The 23,963-nt window shown below is 64.0% G+C and overlaps 2 protein-coding genes across 2 annotated transcripts; both read left to right on the plus strand.

Moving 5' to 3' along the window:
* The first annotated feature begins 795 nt into the window (after positions 1–795).
* CTSD (cathepsin D) lies at positions 796–10,787 on the plus strand. Its single transcript, XM_032414887.1, has 9 exons — positions 796–967; positions 2,926–3,085; positions 4,978–5,101; positions 5,577–5,695; positions 7,019–7,245; positions 8,972–9,094; positions 9,469–9,613; positions 9,699–9,797; positions 9,869–10,787. The coding sequence occupies exons 1-9, from the start codon at positions 900–902 to the stop codon at positions 10,034–10,036; spliced, it is 1,233 nt and encodes a 410-aa protein (XP_032270778.1). The 5' UTR covers positions 796–899; the 3' UTR covers positions 10,037–10,787.
* A 2,891-nt stretch (positions 10,788–13,678) lies between these two features.
* On the plus strand, positions 13,679–22,202 carry IFITM10 (interferon induced transmembrane protein 10). The gene is made up of 4 exons (XM_032414839.1): positions 13,679–13,686; positions 14,672–14,783; positions 15,654–16,106; positions 21,562–22,202. Exons 1-4 carry the CDS (start codon positions 13,679–13,681, stop codon positions 21,709–21,711), a joined length of 723 nt encoding a protein of 240 aa, XP_032270730.1. The 3' UTR covers positions 21,712–22,202.
* Positions 22,203–23,963: the final 1,761 nt, after the last annotated feature.

Below are 23,963 nucleotides of genomic sequence, written 5' to 3' on the forward strand. Positions count from 1 at the left end.
CTCCTCCTACCCTCCTCTGGAGAAGTGGACCGGGCCCTCCCCTCCGACAGCAAGCTGGCCATGACTTAGTGACTTGGGGGGGTGGGAGGTCCTGGAGGGCCATGGAGGTCCTGGAGAGCCGTGGGTCACTGTGGCCTCAGCAGGACTGAGCACTGGCCCCAGCGAGGGACTCACTCCCCCAGCCCCTCACTCTCCCGAGGCTGGGAAAACGACCCCAGTCACTCAAGGTGAGAGACCTGGCTCCTTATCTGATCCTGCTGCGCAGCATCCTTTGGGATGGGGCCTGGAAGGGACAGTGGGCTCCCAGAGGAAGGAGGACCCAGGGTAGGGTCAGGCAGGTGCTCCTCTGCGGAGGTGAAAGGGGGGACCTGGAGACACTTGGAGCCGGAGGATAAGGTCTGGACGATCCCCAAGGTTGAATAAGAGTGGGAAGGGAATAGGCTTGGGCGAACGGGGCCTGGGTGCTGCAGCAGGTGCAATGGGGAGGGGGTGACAGGAAGGTAGAGCAGGGGCCTGGGAAGGGCTGCGAGGCCTCGCGCGGTGCACAGCCCGCGATCTGGGGCGGCGACGGAGCCCCGGGCTCAGGGGGCTGCCCGGCTGCCGGCCTCCGGAATCCCACGCGGGTCCCGGCCCGTACGCCCCCGCCCGCGCGCCCCTCGGGCTGGGGCGCTCCCGGAGCCCGCAGGCCGGCGTGCGCGCCCCCGAGCGTCGTGCGCCCGCCTGGCGGGGACCCGGCCCGGATCGCCCCGCCCAGGCCCCGCCCCGCGCACGCCGGCCGCGGCCCGCGTGACCGGCCCCGGTGCAAACAGTGCAGTCAGCTGACTCGGCCAAGTGCGCCGTCATCCCGGCTATAAGCGCACGACCTCCCGGCGCTCCGCTCGGACCCGGCCGCCGCCACCATGCAGCCCCCCGGCCTGCTGCTGCTCGTCCTTGGCCTGCTGGCCGCGCCCGCCGCCGCGCTCGTCAGGTGAGGCCCTGCGCCCCCGTGCGCCCCCGGTGCCCTCCGTACGCCCCGCGCCTTGGAATGCAGCCGTGCCGCCCGCGCGGCCTCCCCCGGGGCCCCCGCCAGCCGGCGACCCTTCTCTCCCGCCGTGGAGTCAGACTTGGGGGGCCAGGGGGCTGCAGGAGGGAGGATGGCTGGGGCCCAGGCTGAGCGAGCCTCCCCAGGCCAGGTGGGATTGCGGTACCTGCGCTCAGGGCCCACCGTGCGGAAGCCAGGAGACCCCGGTGTCCTCCGCAACAGCCCCTGTACCTGCGAGCCGCTTTCCCGCTTGGCTCCCCCTTTGCCCGCTGTGAACTGGGCGTGTCGCGCTTGGTCGGTGCGGGGGGGGGGGGGCTCTGACCACAGCGCTCCGGCGGGAGACCCTCTGCCCCGAGGAGCCCCGAGTGTTTCAGAGACGGAAGGGAGTTAGCCTAAGGAGAGGGTGTGGGTGAGTGGCCCGGCTGCAGTAGGCTTCCCCACTGGCACCTGCCCTAGTGAGGACCACACCTTCCTCAGGCGCAGGGGCCTGTCCCCCTGTACCAGGTGAGCTCATCCGCCGGGCCTGGATCGGGGCTGTGCCATGCTGTGCCAGCCAGGCTGAGGACGGGCGCCAACCCCCACCCTCCCACTCTTGCCAGGCAGCCTGCTTTCCCAGATGGGGGAGGGGTGCAGTGGGCCAGCCCCTTCTGGTCCCGCACCCACCCTTGCCCCCAGGGCCTTGGTGCCAGGCCTGGGAAGGCATCCTTGCCCCTCTGCTGTGGGCTTTTTGCCTGTGGGCAGGTGGGTGAGGTCACAGAGCCGTGGGAGCTGGCTGGGGGCCGAGTGGGACTCAGCCTTGCCAAAAGGCCGTTCTGCGTGGGCTTCAGCACGGGCTGTGGCTCGGGGGCATGTAGCCCCAAATGGAGTCTTTGTGGGGAGGCAGCTGCAGGGCTGCGCCTACCCTGGTGCCGCCCACAGGCCTCCCCTCCGGGGCTGGATGGCTGTGGGGAGCCGAGTCTGTGGCTGTTTGGGGCTGGGCAGCCGAACCAGAGCCCCTCACACGTCCTCCAGGTCCTGTGGGGCTGATGGCACCTGTTTCCTGGGTTACTGGAGGGCGTGTCCCCTTCCCCCAGGCAAGAACCTTGGACTCTAACAGCCTACCAGGTCTTAGGCAAGAGTCCCATCTTCCCGAAGCATGCCCTTGGCACGCCAGGAAGGGCCAGCTATGACCTTGAACTCCCAAGTCCCCTTGGCTGGGAGGACCTTCCATCCAAGTGTTGGAGTGTGCTCAGGGGTGCCTGCCTGTCCCACCTGCACCGTCAGAGCTGGGAGCAAGCTGAAACCCAGGAGCCAAGGATCCAGGCCAGGGGACCCCACGCACACTAGAACCAGGCCACCTGACCTCAACCCCATGCTCTTTCTGCCCAGGCAGACCGCCAAGGCCGGGAGGCAGGGGCTGTCAGTGGGGGTGCCGCGGGCATCTCAGAGGGAGGCACAGCCAGAGGCAGAGACCCCTAGCACCCCAGCACAGGCCTGGCCTTCCTGGGGTCTGCGCCGTGATGGGGACGGAGGATGCATCAGCAGGAAATGAATTCACTACTGGGAGGGCCCCGGAGGGCAACAGGGTCACGTTGAAGGATGGCCAAGGAGGGCTTCTCAGAGCTGGTGGCATCGAAGCCCCATCTGATGGCCAGGCATAGCCAGCCCAGGAGGCCAGACAGGGAAGTGGGGACCATCTCTGCATGGCATCTGCATGGAGAGCAGCAGATTCAGAAGGCAGGTGAATGGGTCCCCTCAGAGGGCGTCGGGCAGAAGTGACGGATGGACACCGATGCTCTAACAGACCCCACAGGCACAGAGTGGAGACAAGGGATGGGAGGTGCTTTTGGAGCCCCCGGTGGCTGAGGGTGCAGAGGGGGAGGGGGCGGCGAGCCCTGATGAGTCCCTTTCCCTCCTCTTGACAGAATCCCGCTGCACAAGTTCACCTCTGTCCGCCGGACCATGTCGGAGTTGGGGGGCCCCGTGGAAGATCTGATCGCCAAGGGCCCCATTTCCAAATATGCCCATGGGGTGCCCAGTGTGACAGGGGGGCCCATTCCGGAGATGCTCAAGAACTACATGGACGTGAGTATGGGGGTCGTCCTCTTGGGGCTGGGGCTGGGTGGACCGCAGACACTGATTTCGACAGCAGATGGTTTTTATGAAAGGTTCTGCATAAGCGGGCAGCAAACACTCTGCTCAGCAACCCAGGGTTTTGCAGGATTCTCCTGCTCCATGGGGGGAGGGGCTTCTGCTCAGCCATGCCCTTCCCTGCTGGGTGCCCCTCCCACTACCCCTGCCCAGTTGAGCACTCCCACCTGTGTCCCCCTGTGGGGGCGGGGAGGGCAGGTTGGGGTGCCCGTAGCTCCTCCGTGACCTCTCCCCCTGCGTACCACGACCATCACTGACGTCAGGAGCTATCTTGTTCCTGAGGCCAGCCTGTGGGCATGGGGGCCAGGGCCATCGTCTATAGATAAGCGAGCTGGGCCCAGGGCCATCAGCTGGGTGCGGAGGAGCCTAAATCAAACTTAGGCCCCAAGGGGCTGTGGGGTCCTTGAGCTCGGGTCATCTGGGCCTGCCTGCCCAGGCGTAACTAAGGGCTCTGGAGCTTTTTTGTTTCTGCCTATCCTGCTGGAAGGCCTGGTGCCACCCTTGACCCAGTCCTGCCTCCTTCCCTTCTTCCTCTTTGATCAGCAGCCAGCACTGATCATGCCCAGTGCTCCTTGAGGGGCAAACAGGCTCGGAGGTGGGACATTCTGTAAGTCACATACCGAGCTGGGGCTGGGTCAGCCTGGTCCTAGCTCGGGGGTCAGGTCCTGGGACCCAGCCTGGCACCTTTGGGGCTGCCCAATTGGCATCCTTCTGCGTGCCTGCCCCTGAGTGGTGGGGACCTAGCTCCTTGCTGCCATCCAGCCACTGGTCCACCTGGGGTTGGGACAGGTTTCTGTGCCCTCTGTCCTGTCTGGCCAGAGCCCCAGCCGTGCCAGGAAGTGGTGGCCTCAGAGGCATGTGACTGGGCTGGGGGGTGGGGGCATCCTCCTGTGGGCCTGACTGACCAGTTCCTGATCCCCTAGTGCAAGTGTGGGTACACACACACACACACACACACACACACGGAGATTCGCTGAGTCATCCCCCAGCCCCCCAAATCTGGACACTTCTGCTAGGTCATGAGGTAGCAGCTGCTGGTTCTCCTGGAGCCAAGTGGCAGGAGAGAGACTCCCGCAGGCATTGGAGCCGGACTCCCTGGGTGACCTGGGGCCCAGGCTCCCTCCCCAGAGAAGGGGGCGCCCAGGCAGGCAGGGCTCAGGTGGCCTCAAGCTCACACCTGTCCAAGCATCCGTGTCCTCTGACCTGTGAGAGCACCAAAGACGGGGTTTCCCTTTGAAGCTCAGAGGGGCACATGCCCCCTTCATGCTCACCTGAGCCGTGGATCAGCACCCGGGGCTTCCCCCAGGCTGCCCTCCCCCGCCCGCCATGTACCGATGAAGAAACTGAGGCCCAGGGTAGCGAAGGCAGAGTGTCTAGGCAGTGAGAGACTCTGAGCTAACACTTCCGGCCTCCAGGGTGTACCTCCTGCCTTCAGCCGCCCACATGCCTCTACCTAGGAGCCCTCCAGGCTTGGCCCGGTGGGGCAAGGGCAGGGTGGGAAGGAGGTCCCAGAGGCAAGCCCTGACGTGGCCCCCATTGTGGGAGGAAGTCTCCCCTGCTGGGGCCCTGGGGCAGAAGGGTCTTCCAGGGCTCAGGGATGGCCAAGCCGATAGGACCGCTGGTTTCCTCTTTCAAGTGGGGTGGTCTTCCAAGCTCACGTGGTCAGGCGGGACCCCCCCCGAAGCACCCGGGTACAAGGACCGAGGGCTGGAGAGGGGGGGGAGCACGTGTGGACCCTGGGTGTCCCTCCCCTGGCTTGGGCCTTCCAAAGTCTGGGTCCCAGGACAGCCAGGGGCGGCCCTGACAGACCCCGCTCCCCTGCCCAGGCCCAGTACTACGGGGAGATCGGCATTGGGACGCCCCCGCAGTGCTTCACGGTGGTCTTTGACACCGGTTCCTCCAACCTGTGGGTCCCCTCGATCCACTGCAAGCTGCTGGACATCGCCTGCTGTGAGTCACAGCGCCGCCTCGTGCGGCCAGAGGGGGCGGGGGGGAGGACAGGGCCCAGCCGCCGCCTCACACGGGTGCATGCTCTCCCCCGGCCGCGGGGCCGCCCCGTCCCCAGTCCCCAGTCCAGGTGGGGCCAGCAGGGCAGGCCTCAGGCCCTCAGTGGCCCGGCCTCAGCCCTTCTTGGGCAGTGCACTGCTCTGCCTCTCAGGCACACCGGACGGGCCCGGCCCCTCTGCCCCGCCCCAGGGCACCCCACTTTCCGGGTGAACCTGTTCACGCCAGCCTTGCTTCTCATCCGGGCTGGGACCAAGGTGGCCGAGGATGGGGCGAGCCAGGCCAGACCACTGCTGGCTGAGACCGAGCCTGGGGTCACAGGCCCACCCCGACACTGGGAGGATGGCTGGTGGGGGGCTCCGCAGCGGGTGGCTGGGGCCCGGCTGGGGCGGCGGGCTGATGGGCTTCTGGGCCGGCACAGGGATCCACCACAAGTACAACAGTGGCAAGTCCAGCACGTACGTGAAGAACGGCACCTCCTTCGACATCCATTACGGTTCGGGCAGCCTCTCTGGGTACCTGAGCCAGGACACTGTGTCGGTGAGTCTGGGGCGAGGCTGCTCCTGGGCCCTGGACGCCCAGAGGCCTTGGTGGCCCCTGCCCCACCCCAGGGCTGCGCGGCTGAGCCAGAGCAAAAGCCGGGAGCTGTGGAGGAGCTTGGTGGGCCTGGCTGGGCAGGGGTTGGGGAGCAGACCCGGCCCCGTGTGTGTGCGCTCGCGTGCGCTTGCGCGGGGGGACAGCCGGGAGGGCTGTAGGGGAAAGTGGGCCCACCAGAGCATGGGTGCAAGAGCTGCGGGCCTGGCTCTGGGACCAGGACCTGGGGAGTGATCCACGGTGAGGCTCCTCCCAGGGTCACGGAACCAGTTGGGGGGCTGGCTTCTGTTCCGATGCCTTGGGTTTGAGGTGTGTGCTGGGCGCTGAGGCCTAGGCCCTGTGGACGGGGTCCCCGCCACTGGCTGGGGACTTGGGGTCGGGGAGGGCAGAGATGCGCCGGGAGCCCCTGTAGAGGACACTGGAGGGCCCTCCAGGCACCCTGCCTGCCACAGAGAATCTTTGGGGTGAGGTGGATGGGCAGGCCCTGGACGGTTCTGCCCGCGCCTCTGTGTGACCCCTTGGTATGCAGCTACCGGGAAGGGTCCGGACTGGGAGTCCTGGGGGCGGGGGAGCAAAGTGGAACCCAGCCCCCGGCCCCCCAGCCTCCAGCCCCCCATCCCCAGCCGGACCAGAAGGCGGCAGGGTGTGACCAGCGCCCAACCAGCGTCCCCCTTGTCTGTCCCTTGTCTGGACAGTGGAGTGGGCCATAGTGGCTGGGGACCTTCCTGCAGAAGCACTGCCCCTCCCCTGTATCCACCTGCCCTCTTGGGGTCTCCGCCTCCTGATCTCTGTGGGCCCAAACCAGGATGTTGCCTATCACACTCCCTTGTTCTCGGTGTCAGGGTGCCGGCCCCAGACAGCCGTTTCTCCCCACATCCTGCTCTGCGTCAGCCGCCGCCTGGTCGCGGTGGGGGAGAGGTGGCGTGGCCTTGAGTCTGCTGACTTGGGTCATGGGGTTGGGTCATGGGGTTCCAGTAGCCCAAGGGCAGGCACAGGCCTGGGTGGAGCCGGCCCCAGGCCAGAGGTCAGAGCTGAGCTCGAAGCCCACCCGTCTGTGCTGACTCGGATGAAAACCGTGTCCTGACAGCCATGGATTCCCACGTCCCTGTCCCTGCTGTGTCCTACCCAGTGTTGCCAGCCCTTCTGGGCTTGTGTGCAAGGTGGCAGGTGACGACTGAACGGGGCTTGTCGCCGTGCGTGCACACCCAGGGCCCGGGGGTTGGGCTCCGTGGTTCCTGTGGCCCACTGCCCCCCCCCCCCGCCCCCCAGGTGCCCTGTAAGTCGGCTCTGTCTAGCCTGGCTGGCATCAAGGTGGAGAGGCAGACCTTTGGGGAGGCCATCAAGCAGCCGGGCATCACCTTCATCGCGGCCAAGTTCGATGGCATCCTGGGCATGGCCTACCCCCGCATCTCGGTCAACAACGTGCTCCCCGTCTTTGATAACCTGATGCAGCAGAAGCTGGTGGAGAAGAACATCTTCTCTTTCTACCTGAACAGGTGGGGTGGGAGGGGCCTAGGCCCCGTCTCTTCCCCACACCTCACCCCTCCTCCCAGTTCCGTGCAGCTGCCCGCCTCCCCGTCCACCCTCCAGGCACCGGGCCGCGGCCTCTGACCGGAGGGGGGACTGGCCAGCCTTTTACAGACGAGCAGCAGGCTCTCTGGGCAGGCTCTGGGGTTGGGGTTTCCCGTCAGGAACGGCTCGGGCTGTGGGCCCAGGGTCTCGCTCAGTGGGCCTCCCTCCTGGAGAACCAGACTCCGGTCAGGGCTCATGGCAGCTCCTCTTCCCGGGTCCTCAGCCCGGCCTTCCCTGCGTCTGACGGTGAGCAGATGTGGCCCCTGAGTCACTGATGGCCCAGAGGGGACAGAGCTATGAGCCCCAGTCTGTGGTCGGGCCTCTGGAGGTGAGGGGCCTGGGGGCTTTCCGGGGGAGGTGACCCCAGTGAGGCCCTGAGGGCCAGATGCTGCTAGAGGGAACCCCGGGTGGAGAGTGGCCCCCACCATCCGTCCCTGCAGCAGCGCTGACTGTCCCAGTGGCCCTTGCCCCACACGGAAGGGTGGGCGACCAGTGTGCCGTGCCCTTGAGAAGGGCCCCTCGCTGTCCCCTCAGGGCGGTGCCAGAGGTCCCGATGCGGGTGTGCCGAGGACAGGTGTAGGCTGCGTGTGAGTGGGCGGCCACCGACCGCTGGTGGTCACTGCACCACACGCCCCCTCCTCACCCACAGGCCCACTTCCCCTCAGGGTCCAGCCCCAGCACTCCGGCTGAGTGCCAGGCGCAAGCCTCTCCTCTTGCCCAGCTCCTGGCCTCGGCGGGGCTGCTGCCCTCGGTGGTAAATACCCAGCAGCTGCCTGAGGCGGAGCCACCCACCGGAGGCTGGATGACCGCACGCTGGGGAATGGAGTGGGGTCTGTCCCTGGGAGCCCTCAGGCCCAGGGTGGGCAGTCAGGGGAAGAGGACCCAGGGGGCTGGCCAGACCCGGGCTCAGGGCTCCCTGGGTGGGGGGGGGGGGGGAGCAGACAGGAGACAGCCCTCTGGTTTCCACACCGGACTTCGGAGGTGAAGGCTGGGGGGAGGGCTGGAGGCCGCCGGTCGTAGGGGGAGGACAGGGTTTGGCCTGGTGTTTCTGCGCGCGGACCGGCCGGGAAGAGGGCGGTGAGCTCTAACGCCAAGTCTGGAGAAGAGCCTGGAGGCCGGGGCAGGGCCAGCCGTGGAGGCTGAGTGCAGGAAAGCTGAGAGGTGAAGGGGGCGCAGGAGCAGTTGGGTGAGGATGAGGGCATCCTTGGGAACAGCAGATGCAAAGGCCCCCGGGCAGGAATGAGCTGGCTCAACTCTCAGCGCTGCCCAGTGCCTCCTCCCAGAAGCCCTCCCTGGTTGGTTCTTCTCAGGCAGACGCGGTCCCCTTCCTTGGGTTCCTAGCTTTCACTTCCCCGTCGCCCGCTAGCCTGACCCCGGCTGTCTCCAGCTGGCAGGCCGGGCACCTGCAGGCCACGCGGTGTGGGATCAGAGCCCCGCTCCTCAAGGAGAAGGAAGTCCTCCCCCTTCTCATGCCCCCTCCGGATCTTTCCATCTCTGCAGCTCCACCCACCCCTTCTGACTTGGCCCCAGCTCATGCCTGTCGGGCCTGCGGTCAGGCTGGACGCATGGGGTGGGGGTGGGTAGCCCCCCCCCCCCCCCGGCTGTGCTTGAGGAGCAAATGCAGCTGACTCCGCCCCTCTCTCCTCCCAGGGACCCCGGCGCGCAGCCTGGGGGTGAGCTGATGCTGGGCGGCACAGACTCCAAGTACTACAAGGGCGCCCTGTCCTTCCTCAACGTCACCCGCAAGGCCTACTGGCAGGTCCACATGGAGCAGTGAGTGCTAGCTGGGGGGCCGCGCTTGGTTCTGGGGGAGCGTGGTGTGCGGGGGCTCCGCCCAGCCGCCCGCTCAGCAGGCCTCTGGGTAGCTACGGCCCTTGGGCCCCCTGGTCCCGGGTGTCTGTTGCCACCTCCCGGCGCCCAGCTGAGCTCCTGGCCCCTGGGCTCTGGCTCTCTGCTGCTCGAGACTTGGAGGCTGGTAGTTAACGTGCTCGTGGCCTCGTGAGCCCCCAGCCCACCTCTGTTCACAGCCAGAGAGGGGAAGAAAGGGTCCCAGCAAGGCTGCGGCCCTGGAGATAGGACTGCCCCCGCCCCCAAGGCCCGCCCTGAGCGCGAGCCCAGGCCGGGTGTTCACACCCCCTCCCCCGCAGGGTGGATGTGGGCAGCAGCCTGACCCTGTGCAAGGGGGGCTGCGAGGCCATCCTGGACACGGGCACCTCCCTCATCGTGGGCCCCGTGGACGAGGTGCGCGAGCTGCAGAAGGCCATCGGGGCCGTGCCGCTGATCCAGGGCGAGGTGAGCGGGCCGGGCTGCGTGGGCGGGGTGCCCCAGCCGCTGCCCCCCGCACCGCCCCGGAGCTGCTCCGTTTTCTCTCCCTCAGTACATGATCCCCTGTGAGAAGGTGTCCACCCTGCCCAAGGTCACCCTGAAGCTGGGCGGCAATCCTTACACGCTGTCCTCAGAGGACTACACGCTCAAGGTCAGTGGAGGCCGGGGGCGGGGTGGCGGCGGGGGCGGCGGGCAAGGTGCTGACCACCGTGGCCGTCCCAGGTGTCGCAGGGCGGGAAGACCATCTGTCTGAGCGGCTTCATGGGCATGGACATTCCCCCGCCCGGCGGGCCGCTCTGGATCCTGGGTGACGTCTTCATCGGTCGTTACTACACTGTGTTCGACCGGGACCAGAACCGCGTGGGCCTGGCCGAGGCCACCAGGCTGTAGCCACCCGCCCGCTGGGGAGGAAGGAGTCCAGCAGGAGGCCGGCCACCCCCGCCCTCCCGGCCCTCCCTGCCACACACACTCACGCTCAAACTCACACTCACAACCCAGCTCAGCAGGCGCCGGCCTGCCGGGCCTGCCGTTCTGTTCTGTGGTTTTCCCCAGCCCCGGTTGCGGAAATGCCGCCCGCCTGTCTGCCTGTCTTGTGTGTCTGTCTAACGGAGGGGCAGGGTGCGGGACAGCCAGTAGGCTGACCGGAGTGTGGAGCCACTTCAGTACCTTGGAAGCCCAGCCTGGCCTGGCAGCCCATCAGTTGCGCATCCCAGGACCCCCCTCCCCCACCCGCCCCCAGCCTGTGTCTCAGGGGCCTGGCTGCCCAGCCAGGACCTCTGGACTGAGCCCCCACCCCGAGCCAGGCTGTTCTCTGGGCTCTGCTGCCGCCTGGCCTGGGGTCCGGAGCTGGGCGCTGCCGGCCCCCCTATCTTCCTGTGTGGGCCCATCGAGGAAGGGGCCAGCTCAGGCCTGAGGACAAGCAGGAAGGATTTGGAAGGGTTGGGGCTCAGAGACAAAAGCCAGCCTTGTGACGCCTTTGGGGTCATCCTGGGGCTCGACCCCATCCAGGAGGGCATTCGCTGGTCCAGGGTCAGGGAAGAAGGGGAGGAGGGGGGCTGGTGCCACCTTCTCTGCAGCTGCTCCTCTCTCGAGCGACCAGGAGCCAAAGTTGACATGAAAATACAGTTGTTTGGGCCTCTTTTTTCTGTGTTGGCGTGTTTTGTGTTTGGTGGGAAGGGCGGTTCTAAATCTGGACGTGGGAAGGAGCCGGTGTGGCTGGTGAGAGGCCGTTGTTCCCGAGGCCTGACTCACAGCCAGGCAGGGGGAGAAGCTTTGGAGGTGCCCTGGCTCCCAGCCCCCAGCCCCCCTGCCCTGCACAGGGGACCCTGGGGGCTTTAGCTTACTGCCCGGCCTCACCGGCGGAGGGCTGGCTCGCCCAGAGGCTTGGGGCAGTGACCACCAGCAGGATGTGGCCTTGGTGGGGGCTGCAGGGTGGGGCGGGCGAGGTTACCAGGGCCTGGACTGAGCACGGCTTTCAGGGAGTGGTCCAGGCGCCTGCCTGCCATGCTTCCCTACGATGTTCCACCGGCAGCAGGGACCCGGTCTTCCGCAGCCCCCCTGACACCCCATGAGAGCCTAGGACAGGAGCCTGTGCGAGGCTGACGGTGAGTGGGCAGCCTGCCTCCTGGGCCTCCTGGCCAGCACCTGAACACCGTCTGCAAAGCAAGCCGATGATGGAGCAGGCCAGCCCGGGGGCCTGAAGTCTCGGGTTCAGGGATCCCAGTTAGGAACTCCCTCACGCTGCAGTGACCTCCCTGGGGACCTGGCCTCTTGGGAGTTTGCTGAGGGGTGCCTGGGCTCATCTGCCCAGAGGCAGCTACACAGCCAGGAGGTTTTAAGGGATGAACAGGAGTTTGAGAGCCACTGGGACAGAATTCCCTTGGATCAGCGGCTCTGGACTCTTGCCTGGAGCCCATCCCCTGCAGGTGTAAGGGAAATGGCAAATATGACCGATGTCACCGTCCTGGTGCCTTCTCGGCCTTCAGTGCCTTGGCTGTCACTGGCCTGGCCCTAGGGGGTCAGGGGACTGCACCCCAGAGCCAAGTCCTAGCTGGCACCTTTAACAAGCATTCAGCCAGAATTGCGAGGAGGCCCATAAACACGTGTGCTGTGCTCTCCGCACTTGAAATCCGAGCAGGGAGACGGCAGAGCCGCAGGGCCTGGCAGGGCCGTTGGGGAGACAGTGTCATCCAAGCCTCTGTGTCCTGAGACACCTGGAGTCAGAGCTGGCCAGGAAGGAGGCAGCCTCCTTCAACAGCCCCCCCAAACCCCTGGTGGCTGCCCTGGGACCCGCCTCCACCCGCCAGGGCCTGGCGGCGCCTCCCCGACTCTGCTCGCCCTGCAGCTGTGACCCTCAGCTTGGAGGCCACCTCCGTCTGCTCTCTGGGAGGTGGGGACAAGCACAGCGGATGCCCCTGGGCCCTCCCCAGGTGCTGTGTAGATGAGCACAGGTGAGCTTCCAGCCCCCAACCCGCCGTCAGGGCGCCGAAGCTCCTGCCCAGAGCCCAGGACCCGTGCGACTGCCCCGGGCTGCTGGCTGGGATCCTCTGGCCCCTAGCATCTGCCTCCCGGCTCAGATCCAGCCTCTATGACCCAACCCTAAGCCTCTAGTCTGACTAGAAGGTGGGTAATAACAGGGCATTCCTCGCCAGGGCGCAGGCGGGTCCCCACGGGGAGCTCAGCTCAGCGCCTGGCACTCGTCCCAGCTGGCTTGCCATGCTCTGCACCAGCCCAGCAGGCCCTGGTGGGCATTTCCTGCCTCTTGCCCTTGCCTGGAGGACGCCCGAATGGAGTCGAGCGCCTTCCCTCCCCTACTGGGAGGAGGCCAGTGGGGGCTAACGTGACCCCCCACCGCTGCTCGGGGTTCCGGGGCCCAGGGAGAGGCAGCCTCAAGGCCGTCTGGAGCAGGGGGCCCTGACTCCACCCTGGGACCTGGAGCAGGCCCCTGGGGGCCAGGCGCCCCTCTCCTGCTGTCTGAGGACCAGCTGGACTCCTGTGCCGACCAGCCCCATTGGCCTCGGCCGGCAGCCTGCCTGCCCACAGCAGCCCGGGGCCGAGCCTGTGGCAGGTGGGGCGGTGCCCGGCCCCAGGTGAGCTGGTGGCATGTGGAGCCGACCGCAGGCAGGCTGCACTGTAGGTCAGGCTCGGCCTGAGGCCTGCGGGTCCAGGTGCCCCTACGTGTGGCCCTTGGGAAGGGGGCAGTGGGTGTGGCATGGGGGAGAACTGAATCCTGATCCTCCCACAGTCCCCATCCTCCCTCATGCCTGTGGGCTCTTGGACTGGGCCTGCCTCTGCCGAGGACGTGGCCAGGATGGGGGGTAGCCCTGGTGCCCGGGACCCTTCCCACTCACAGGGGCCTTTATCAACCTCCTGGAGGTTCCTGGGGTTCCTGACAGCCACAGATGAGGCTGGGCCAGGGGCAGGGGGCGGGGCTGGAAGGGGAGGGCTCGGGGAGGGGCTGGGGCCTGTCCAGCGAGATGGGTTCCGGGAAGGCCTCAGACTCAGAGAGGTTTGGGGAGAGCAGGGGTGGGCAGAGGACTGGGCATAGGTGGGCAAGGATTGCTCCTGAGAAGACCCAGGCTTGGAGGAGAGGCTTGTGGAGATGGGGAGGCAGGTTGAGCTGGTCAGGCGGCAGCCAGGGCTTCTGAGGGGACAGGGGCTGGGGGAGGGGGGGAGCTGGGGAAGGAAATCTAGGGCCACCACACATAGGCGCAGCTTCTGGGGGGTTTGGAGGGTCTGGGGTCTGTGGAGGCTGGTGGGCTGGTGAAGAGGGCACTTGCAAGGTGAGGGGGGGGGGGGGGTTCCGGGAGAGGCAGAGAGGGCTAGGGCTTCTTTCTCCCTTGCAGATGGGACTCACTGGGACTTTTGCAGGAAGGAGAGGTCATCTGGGGACACGTGTGAGAGAGAGCGAGAGGGTGTGGAGTGAGTGGAGGCCCCCAGAGGGGGCTGGGGCTGGGCCAGCAGGCGCTGGCTAGAGGAAGGGGCATCTGCAGGGGATGCGGCCTGGGTGGGACCAGCAGGGCTGGCAGGGGCATGGGCAGGTGAGCAGAAGGAGACAAGGGTCATGAGGGGCTTGGAGAAGAACATCTGGCCCCATGGGCAGAGGGGACCAACCAGTGAGAGGTAAGGGCCTTCAAGACTGAACTAGGTGAGGGATGCAAATTCAGGAGGTGGGGCTGGGTGCTCTGGGCTGGGGTGTGTAGGGTCAGATCTGGGGAGAGGGGGTCCGGAGTTTCCACAGGGGTGGGCTCAGAAGGGATGGGGCCACATCAAGGCTCAAGGAAGGCCGGACTTGGTAGCTAGGACCGGGGCTAGGTCCGGGGCTAGGACCTCGGTTAGGGGCAGGACTGTGCAGAGGTGGCTGCTGGGGCTGGGGCTCAGAGAGGGGCTACAGTTGGGGGCCGGGCGCCTGCAAGGGGCTTGGCTGGGGGCAGGGGTGTACGGGAACAGGAGAGCAGATGGGGCTGGGCTAGGGGCAGGGATGTGCTGGGAGGGGCACAGGCTGGGGAACCTGGGCTCTCTGGGGGGGGGCTCTGCCAGGCCAGGACTGGTACTTGAGGAGGGGTGAGGACTGAGATGTGGGGAGGGGAGGGACCCGGCAGTCTGAGAGGGGGCAGCGGAGGGGAAGGGGCTCAGATAGCCGTCCTGGTGGCTGGGGTGGGGCAGAGGAGGACAGCAGGAGGATGAAGGGGCTCCATCCTGGAGAGACAGAGGGGAGAGAGGCTGGGGGCTCGGCAAGAGGGAGGGGCAGCGAGGCGAGAGAGGCTCAGCGGTCGGGCACACCGGCTGGCACTGTAGGAGGACCCATCCCCGCAACCCCCGCCGGCTCTGCAGCCCCCGAGGGTCCGGCTCCCGGCCGCCGCCCGCGGCCCCCACCCTGGGGCGGGAGGAGGCGGGGAGGTGGCCGCGCCCGCCGGCGCCGTGAGTCAGGCTGGGGCTGCAGCCGCGCGGCCGGCCTGGCGCTGCGGAGGGAGCGCAGGAGCGGGGACAGCGGCGCCGCCAGCCCCGCGCGCTCCCCCCGCCGAGGCTGGGCCGCCGGGACGCCGAGCTGCGGGGCGGACAGCGAGCCGCCGGCGGGCGGAAGGACGCGCGGACCGCGGCGCAGGGGTCGGTCCGCCCGCCGAGGAGTCGCCAGCAGGTGAGGGCGCGGGGCGCGCCGTCCGTCCGTGCGGCTGCGGCAGCCCCGGGCCGGGTCGCGGGGTGACGGCCGCAGACCCACCCCCCCGGGGGGGGCGCAGGGCGCGGACGCCTTAGTGCCTGGCTGGAGAAGTGCGCGTTTCGCAGAGTGTCCTTGTGCGTCTGTTTGTGGCACGGGCTGGGTGGCTCCCTGCGAGCGAGAGCGAGCGCTCGGGTCCCGGCCGCCGCTCTGGGCCGGGGTTGGGGGCGGGGACGACGCGCACGAGTTTGGGGCGCCCGCAGTGGCCGTTTCCATCCCCGGGCGATTGCGTCCGAGCCCGTGTGGCTGTGTGTGTCCACGCTGCGTGTCACAGTGCGGAGCTGTTTACCTGGAAGCATCTCAGCACACGGGTGCGCCCGGGGGTCTGGAGAGTCTTGGTGGCCGATGTCAGCGTTGTCAGCCTGCAGGTGCTCCGGAGAGCTCTGCTCCTTCTGCCGGATAGTGGCCGAGACGCTGCCATTGTGGGTTTGCCTGGCCTGTGTGTGCCGGGGTGTTCGGGATGCTGGCATGCTCTGTTACAACAGCCTGTCAGTTGGGGCGTTGCTGGGTATGGGGGTGTTGCTGTTGTATGTCAGTGGGTGAATGTTTGTGCGCAGATGGCAAAGTGATGAAAAGCCCCCGATGTTCCTGCCAAGGCTGCTGTGAAGGGCTTTGGCATCGGGGTGGCTGGGGCGGGTCGGGGAGGCAGGCTGGCAGCTGGCCGCCTCGGTGGGGATTTCCATCTCCTTTGGGGCTGCTTGTGAGTCTGCAGGGGAGATGCTGCAGGACGCCAGGGCAAGCCCTGCAGGGCAGGCGGGACCCAGCTCATTCTTCCTCCCCGCCTCCCTCCAGGCCCAGGGCCCCGGCCAGTGCCCAGCGCCGCTGGGAGCCCCGGCCAGCACCACGGACGGCGCCCAGGAAGCCCGAGTCCCCCTGGACGGGGCCTTCTGGATTCCAAGGCCCCCGGCAGGCTCACCCAAGGGTTGCTTTGCCTGTGTGTCCAAGCCCCCGGCCCTGCAGGCTCCAGTGGCCCCGGCCCCTGAGCCCTCAGCATCGCCCCCCATGGCGCCCACCCTGTTCCCCATGGAGTCCAAGAGCAGCAAGACGGACAGCGTGCGGGCCTCTGGTGCCCCCCAGGCCTGCAAGCACCTAGCCGAGAAGAAGACTATGACGAACCCCACAACAGTCATCGAAGTCTACCCAGACACCACCGAGGTCAACGATTACTACCTGTGGTCCATCTTCAACTTCGTCTACCTCAACTTCTGCTGCCTGGGCTTCATCGCGCTGGCCTACTCCCTCAAAGTGAGTGGGGCAGGGGAGGGGGGCAGGGGGAGCGGGGGGTGGCAGGTGGGGGCCGCCTCATGGGATCCAGAGACACATGGCTGCCGGCTAGCTCCGAGCCAGCAGGGCGGGGCTGCCCGTCCCAGTCCTGAGCTGCGGAAGCTTCCAGGCTGCCTTGACAGGGCTCGGGGGGCGCAGGACTGCGTTCTCTACACAGCCAGCTTAGTCCTTGCGGAGCAGACCCAGGGCTCAATGTCCTGTCCTCTGGGTGGGGTCCTGGGGCTACCCCTGGGCATGCGGGGATGGAGCCGCACACCGATGAAGACCCTTGGAGCCTTTCCCCTGTTGACAGGAGGACAGTGCGGAGAACGTCTCCAAGCCCCTCACAGGGACCCTGAAACCAGGCAGGCGTTCAGAAGGAGGCCACGGTAGACAGGGCCTCTGATCAAGTCACTGCTTTCTGCCTTCCCTCTCCCACACGGTTTCTAGACAGTCCGTCCTGGTGGCCGGGGTGCCCGGTGGGGGGCGGGGGGTGGAGAGAGCCACAAGCATGTCCCACACACCCCTGACCCCAAACCCTGAGTGGGTACAACTTCCAGGAGCCCCTCACTGCTGTGAGAGGAGCTGGCTGGGAGCAGAGCAGGGCGCCAGGCAGACAGGACCTCATGTCCCCAGGGCAAGGCAGAAAGAAATGGACCAAGATTGCAGGAGAGAGGCTGTGATCCACTCACATTCGAAGTGGGGAGCTCGGTGCAAATGTATAAAGACTGAGGGGCCCCACCGGCAGGACCCATCTCCCTGTCACTCCGGAAGGGTTTGGCTCATGTCTAGCCAGATCATCACTGTCCCTGGATTGCGGGTCCAAGCCCAGGTGCATGTCACTGATTACAGCCGCCCAGTGAGGTGGGGGCGGAACGTGGGGGCTGGAGGGAGGGGAGGGTCTAGGCCAGGGAGGCTGGCCCTGGAAAAAGGACAGAAGCCTGGACAGCTCTGCCCCTGTGCGTCTTTGAGCCCCACCCCTGCCCCTGGCATCACACGCCCTGGCCACCCGGCTATCCCCACCTCCTGACTCATCGTCAGCATCACCCACCGCCAGGCGCACCTTTGCCTCCAGGCCTGTGTACTGAGCTCTGGGCTCCGCCGTGTGGGGACTGCGTTGTGTGAGTGAGTGTGTGTGAGTGTGAACATGTAAGTATAATTGCACGTATGACCATGTGTGCACGAGTGTGTGGGTGTGAGTGTGCGTGCGTGTGTATGTGTCACGTGTGGGCTTGAGTGTGCGTGTATATAGGAGCAACTGTGTGTGAGTGTGCACGTGTGTGCATGAGTGTGTGTGCTGTGGAGGCAGCGAAGGGAAGGGGGCCTAGAAATTGGGGAGTGGAGGCCCCAGACCAACCTCAGCTCTGCCCCCCTGCTGCCTTCTTGCCGTGCCCTGACAGTGGCCTGTAGACCTGGGTCGTGCTGCGTGGGCTCCCGTCCGGAAGCTGTCCCCTCCTCCCCTTGGCTCGGCTGTGGGTGCCGGCTGGCACAGGGCAGGCCCATCTGGTGCAGGTTGTAGGTAGGTCAGAGATTTCTGAATGGTGCAGGATTAGCTCTGGGGTGGGGGTGGGTAGGAATTAGTGCTTCCGAGGGGCAGAAGGGAGCTCACCGTGACTCCCCTCCGGGGGACAGCCAGGGCAGAAAAGCTTGAGGCTTGCCAGGGAAGGGGGTGCAAGGTGAGTTGTCTCTGGCCTGGGGGGGGGGGGGGGCGTGCAGAACCGGCTGGCTCAGACTCCTGCATCTGGGAATGTGTCCATCTGTCCATCCAGCTGCATGGCTCCTGGCCTGCTGCACCCTACACCATTTGTAGCCCATCATGGGCACTTCCAAGGGCACCTAACGGACTTGGGGTCAGAAGGCCTTGGCCAAATTCCCAGCTTGGTCCCTTAAGAGCAGTGAGCTCTTGACAGGCCACCTTCATCTGAGCTCATTCCTTCGTCTGTTCACAAAACAAACTGAAATGAAACGACATTCCAGCAAGCACACCTGCGCAGGGTAGAGTTTGGCATTCGGTGGGTGTGAAAGAAACACGGTGTCCCTCTCTGCCTTCCCCTGTCCATCCACCCATCAAACTGGCCGTCTACCCTCCACCCACATGGGCCAGTTCAGTTCAGGGCAGGCTGGGTCTGCAACACACAGATCGCCGATCACAGCCTTATGTCGCTTCGCCTAGTGTCCGGGGAAGGCAGAGACACAGAACGTCAACTCTCCACTCTTGCAGTAGGCGCGAGCTGCTCATAACGACCACTGGCGCCCCCTGTTAGCCGAGCCAGAGTCCTCACCTTGGCATTCAGGGCTCTTCAAGATGTTCAAGATGCATTCTCAGCCATTTCCTAGCCCCCCCCACACGCGCCCTGCCCTGCCCCAGCCTTTCTGGGAGCACACCTCGGTTTGCAACATGCTGCTCCCTCAGCCTCAGGGCTTTCCGTCTGCAAAGACTCTACTGACTCACTCTGGCTGCCCCCCACTTCCCAGCAGGGACTCCCCTGCCCCAGTCATGGCTTCCCGCCCCACCAGAACCACCCCTTCCTCTTGCTGTCACTGGTGCCAAGGCAGGGCTGACCACGGTAGGGGTCAAAGGGTGTTGTATGAATGGGTGGATGGACAGAGGACACCTCCAAGATGGAAGAAGTGTCACAGTGTTTCAGAAAAAGAACACTTCATTCCTGATTTGGGACAACTCTGGAGCTGGGTGTGGGAGACTTACGGGAGGAGGCATCATTTTCACTGGGTGAGGGGGGGTAAGGAGACAGGTGTTCCAAATGGAGAAAAGAACATAAATCAGGACACGAGAGTGGGGCAATCAGGGGGGGATTGCAGGGCCCCCATCTTCTGTGGGGGACAAGAAGATAGTCCTGGAAAGCCAGACACAGCCATGCAGGGAGGATTTGAAAAATTATGTGAGAGGTTTGGATTTCATCATGTGGAAGACACAGAAGGGAAAGATAGGGTTGGAGCAATAAAATCTGCAACCAATGTGGAGGAAGGGGACAAGAGAAGCCCAGAGGCAGAGAAAAGTTAGGGTCCCAGTGTGGTGGCCAGGAAAAGGAGCACATAACTTGAATTAGGGCAGGGATGGTGGGCAGGAGAGAAGGAGCAGATTTAATGACATGGTGTCTCCTCAATCTGGGCCTAGGAGGCTGTGGACTTCCCAGTAACAGGGAAGTAAAAAAGATTGATTAGGAGGGGGGATACTGTGCCAGTTCTTGTATATACATATTTGCCCATTACTTGCTTTATGAATATCAACATCATCCGCCCACCCATCCATCCACCCACCCACCCAACCATCCACCCACCCATCCAACCAGCCACCCATCCATCCATCCACTCTCCATCTATCCTTCACCCACCCACATCCACCTGCCCATGTACCCATCCATCCACCCACCCCCCACCCATCTACCCACCCATCCACCTGCCCATCCATCCATCCATCCACCCGTCCACCCACCCATCTACCCATCCATACATCTATCCAGCCAGCCAGCCAGCCAGCCATCCACCCACTCATCCACCCACCCATCCATCCATCACCCATTCATTCACCCACCCATCCATCCATCACCCATTCATCCACCCACCCACCATTCCATCCACCCATCCACCCACCCATCTACCCACCCATCCACCCATCCACCCACCCACCCATCCATCCACCCGCCATCCACCCATCCATCCACCCACCCATCCATCCACCCACGCACACATCCATCCACCCACCCACCCATCCACCCATCCAACCATCCATTCTTCCACCCACCCATCCACCCATCTATCCACCCACACCCCCATCCATCCACCCATCCAACCATCCATTCTTCCACCCACCCATCCACCCATCCATCCATCCACCCACCCATCCATCCACCCATCCAACCATCCATTCTTCCACCCACCCATCCACCCATCCACCCACCCACCCACCCATCCATCCACCCATCCACCCATCCATTCTTCCACCCACCCATCCGCCCATCCATCCACCCACACACCCATCCATCCACCCATCCAACCATCCATTCTTCCACCCACCCATCCAGCCAGCCAGTCACCCACCCACCCATCCATCCATCCACCCATCCAACCATCCACCTACCCAGCCATCCGTCTACCCACCCATCCATCCACCCATCCATCCACCCATCCAACCCCCACCCATCAAACCATCCACCCACCCACCCATCCACCTGCCCATCCAACCATCCAACCATCCATTATACATTGACCCATCTTCTTTTATTCCCTTCAACCCATCCAAATCGTCACCCAACCCTCCATTCATCTGTGTTTACACATGTTCATTATGCATCCTCCTCCTTTCCCTACTTCTCCTCATCTCATCCCACCTATTTTATATATCAATGCACTTAACTATTCATCTAACCTCAATTTCTAAGTAACTTTTTCCATCTTACTTACCAACTCTACCTGTCAGCCATCCATCCATCCTCTGACCCAACACATCAATACATCCATTCATCCTTCAAGCCATCTGCCATCACTTCTGCTCCTCTAGCTAAGCCATGTGCATCCATTCATCCTGTACCTGTCTTCACACTCATCCTTGCTCACTCACACCCTATTACCCCTTAAGTCATCTCATCCATCCATGCATTTTATGCACTATTGCTTTTTTTTTTCTATTTTCCTTCCCTTTTCATCCATCCACATATCTAACTACACTTCTTTGGACTTTGTGGAAGAAGAAAGTGCTTAAGAGAAGGAAATCCTAAGATTTATCCTGGGTGAGGGTGGCCTCCTCCTCGGGAACATCTCTTCATAACCAGAGAATCTTGGAAATGGGTCCAGCTCTGCCCACTGTCTTCCCAGAACTTCCTGGGCTCCAACCTACTCCCTGTATCTTAACATCCCTTCCCAGAGACTGCGGGGTCTGCCACTTATTCTGTCTATGCATAGCGCCTATTCTTAGGTAATCCCTGTTAATTTGAGATTAGGAACCCCGTTCAGGGTAGAGCACGCTTATATCCTCCATTGTCTGATCATATAACTCTCTGAGACCAACTTCCTCCTTCATCTTATGTATTCATTTATTGATTCCAGCTTTATTGTTATACAATTGACAGGTGACAGTGTGTAAGTCCAATGTGTACAATGTGATGATTTGATACACGTACATGCTGCAAGATGATTGCAACAGGGTGTTCGTTAGCACATCCGTCACCTCACATAATTATTGTTTTTGAGGTTTGTAGTTTTTTGGTGGTAGGAACACTTAAGATGTGCTCTCAACAACTTTCAATCAAATAATAGAGTATTGTTGACAATCCTATTTTATTTTAAATAATTTCAGACTTACTGAAAAGTTGCAAAAAGAAATACAAAGAATTCCTGTGTGCCCTTTGCACAGATGTTCCCAGTACTAGCCTTTTCCTTCTCTCTGGCCACTGGCCTCACCTCCTCCCTCTGGCCTCAGGTTCGGGACAAGAAGCTTCTCAATGATCTGAATGGAGCGGTGGAAGACGCCAAGACAGCCCGGCTGTTTAACATCACCAGCTCTGCGCTGGCAGCATCCTGCATCATCCTTGTCCTCATCTTCCTGCGGTACCCGCTCACCGACTACTAAGGCCCCACCGGGCACGGCTGGCCGTGGAGACAAGGCACTGAGACATGTTCGTTTTCACGCCTGATGTGACTCGGGATGCTTTGTGGTTGGGGCAGAGCAGGGCGTGTGCCCTGGAGCCCCCCTGAAGCTGTGACCTGGGCGGAGAGGCCGTCAGAAGCTCCGTACAATATGGGGGCAGCGAGCTTCGGGCTGGCCCACCCTCTCTGCCTCCTGACCCTCTCCACCTCTGCCTGTTTCTGGGGTCTGTGGGCGTCTCCTTGTGCTGCTACACCCTGGCTTCCGCTGGCTGCCCTCCCTGCCCTCCTGTGCCCCCCCAGGCTCCTGGGGCCCCTCTGACCCGATACCCAGCAAGAAGGGCTTCTGTGGGAGCTTCCCAGTTTGGGGGTGCTGCCAGCATCTGGGGACTCACTCTGTCTTCCCTGACCCCACCTCCTCCAAGCTGTGACCCTGCTCAGAGTTCTTGTATCTGTGAACTTTCAATAAAATACCTGTCTGGCTCCAGCCCGGCCTCTTCCCACGGCCGAGCAGGGCATGGGGGGGGAACTTGGCGGCTTTGGGAACCCCACTCTGGCACTGCCCGGTGGCCCAGGCCCCCAGGGCTGACTCTGCTGGGAAGGCTTACTCCGTGACCTGGCAGTCTTCTGCCCACGATGCAAGGGGACGGAGCGGGGCTTTGGCAGAGGGAGTCCCAAACACAAGCCCCCTGAGGGTTAGGCGGCAAGAACACAGCTGCCCGCCTGGTTGTAAGTTAGAGCAAAAAAAACCAGCGTGTCCCCCAGGAGGGGCAGAGCCCTCGTGGCACGGGGTCATGGCTGGTCTGGGAAACCAGGCAGCTCAGGTGCAGAGAGGGAAGGAGGAAGGCCTGCAAATTTTACCCCCAGGCCCAGGGGCATGCTTAGCAGGGAGGGACCAGGTGTGCTTCGTGGTTTTTGAGGATGGTGCTGTTTGGAGTGTCAGGACCCCTTGGAGGGGACAAGGTGGGGCACAGACTGCAAGAAGTGGGAACCATGGCGTGTGGGCTGGGGCTGGGGCAGCTAAGGAGGGCGTTCACCGTGTCTCAGGGGCAAGGTTGATGGAATCTGGGGACAGACTGGGTGTGCAGGTGAGGCGGGCATGGAGGAGCCAGGGGGATCCCTGCACGTCCGACTTGGCCAGGGCTGTGTGCTAATATGGGGACCCCAGGAGGAACCCTGTGGGAGCAGAAGAGCCATCTGGGCTGAAACTGTGGGTTTGGAGCCTCTGCAGGGAACCCGGGCAGCCTGAGCAGTGACAGCCTGCGCGGAGCCCAAGGAACACCACCACTTCCGGGACGGCTGGCAGGAAGACAGGCATCCCCGTAGGAAAGCCGGGAGTGTGGCGGGCCGAGGACGGAGAGGCCAGAGGTGCCCATTGGGTTTAGGGGCCTGTAGGGGAGGAAGGAAGCAGGGAAGGGTCAGAGAGCTGTGCTTGGAGGGATGGGGACGTGGCAGCAAGTGGCCATAATGGGAGAAGAGAGGCAGTGTGAGGTGTTTCGGGTCTTTTCTGGGCAAATGAACCAGGTGGGGGTGGGGCACTGTGCCCTCGGTCTCTGGGGCGGTGCAAGGGTCAGCTGAGGGCATGCGTCCAGGGGCTCCATGGTTTTCCCACGAGGTGCCCTTCTGTGGCAGACCCACCAGAAGGAACGCATCAACAGGGCTGGAGAGCAGGACACTAGGCTGGGCATCGGGTGAGGACGGGACGGCGCTGGACAATCCCAAAAAGGCTGGGCTGCTGGGACTTGAATCCTGGTGGGTCCAAGGTTACGTGTGCAGAGTCATGCTGAGCGGGGAGGCAAGTGTTTCTGTGGGAGCAGCAGATCCGGTCTGGAGACATGTTTCCCAGGTGAGAGTGTTAAGAGGTTGTTAAGAGAGTGTTAAAGGGGCTTCAAGCAAACAGGGCCTGGGAGGTTGGCAGGTGCCTGGGTGAGTGAGCAGGACTCCAGCCCCTGGCCTGACCCAGAAGCCCAGGAGAAGGGGGTGAGGTGTGAGGGGGTGAGAATACCATGGCATGACCCCTGACCCCTAGGCAGTGGCAGGATGCGGGGGGGTGGGGGTGGGGGGAGCTGGGACCCCTGCAGGTTTGCACGCCACCCCGTGGAGGGAGCAGAGAGCCTTCCAGATGGCCCCCAGGAGGGTGGCTGGTGGGGCGCTGGAGGGCAGGGAGCATCTGGGGCCAGCTTGGTCCTGCATGCTTCCAGAGCCTCCAAGATCATACCAGGTGGGTTCCCATCACTG

This window comes from Phoca vitulina, unplaced genomic scaffold, assembly GCF_004348235.1.
Source record: "Phoca vitulina isolate PV1807 unplaced genomic scaffold, GSC_HSeal_1.0 scaffold16, whole genome shotgun sequence".
In the NCBI taxonomy this organism is placed as follows: Eukaryota; Metazoa; Chordata; class Mammalia; order Carnivora; family Phocidae; genus Phoca; species Phoca vitulina.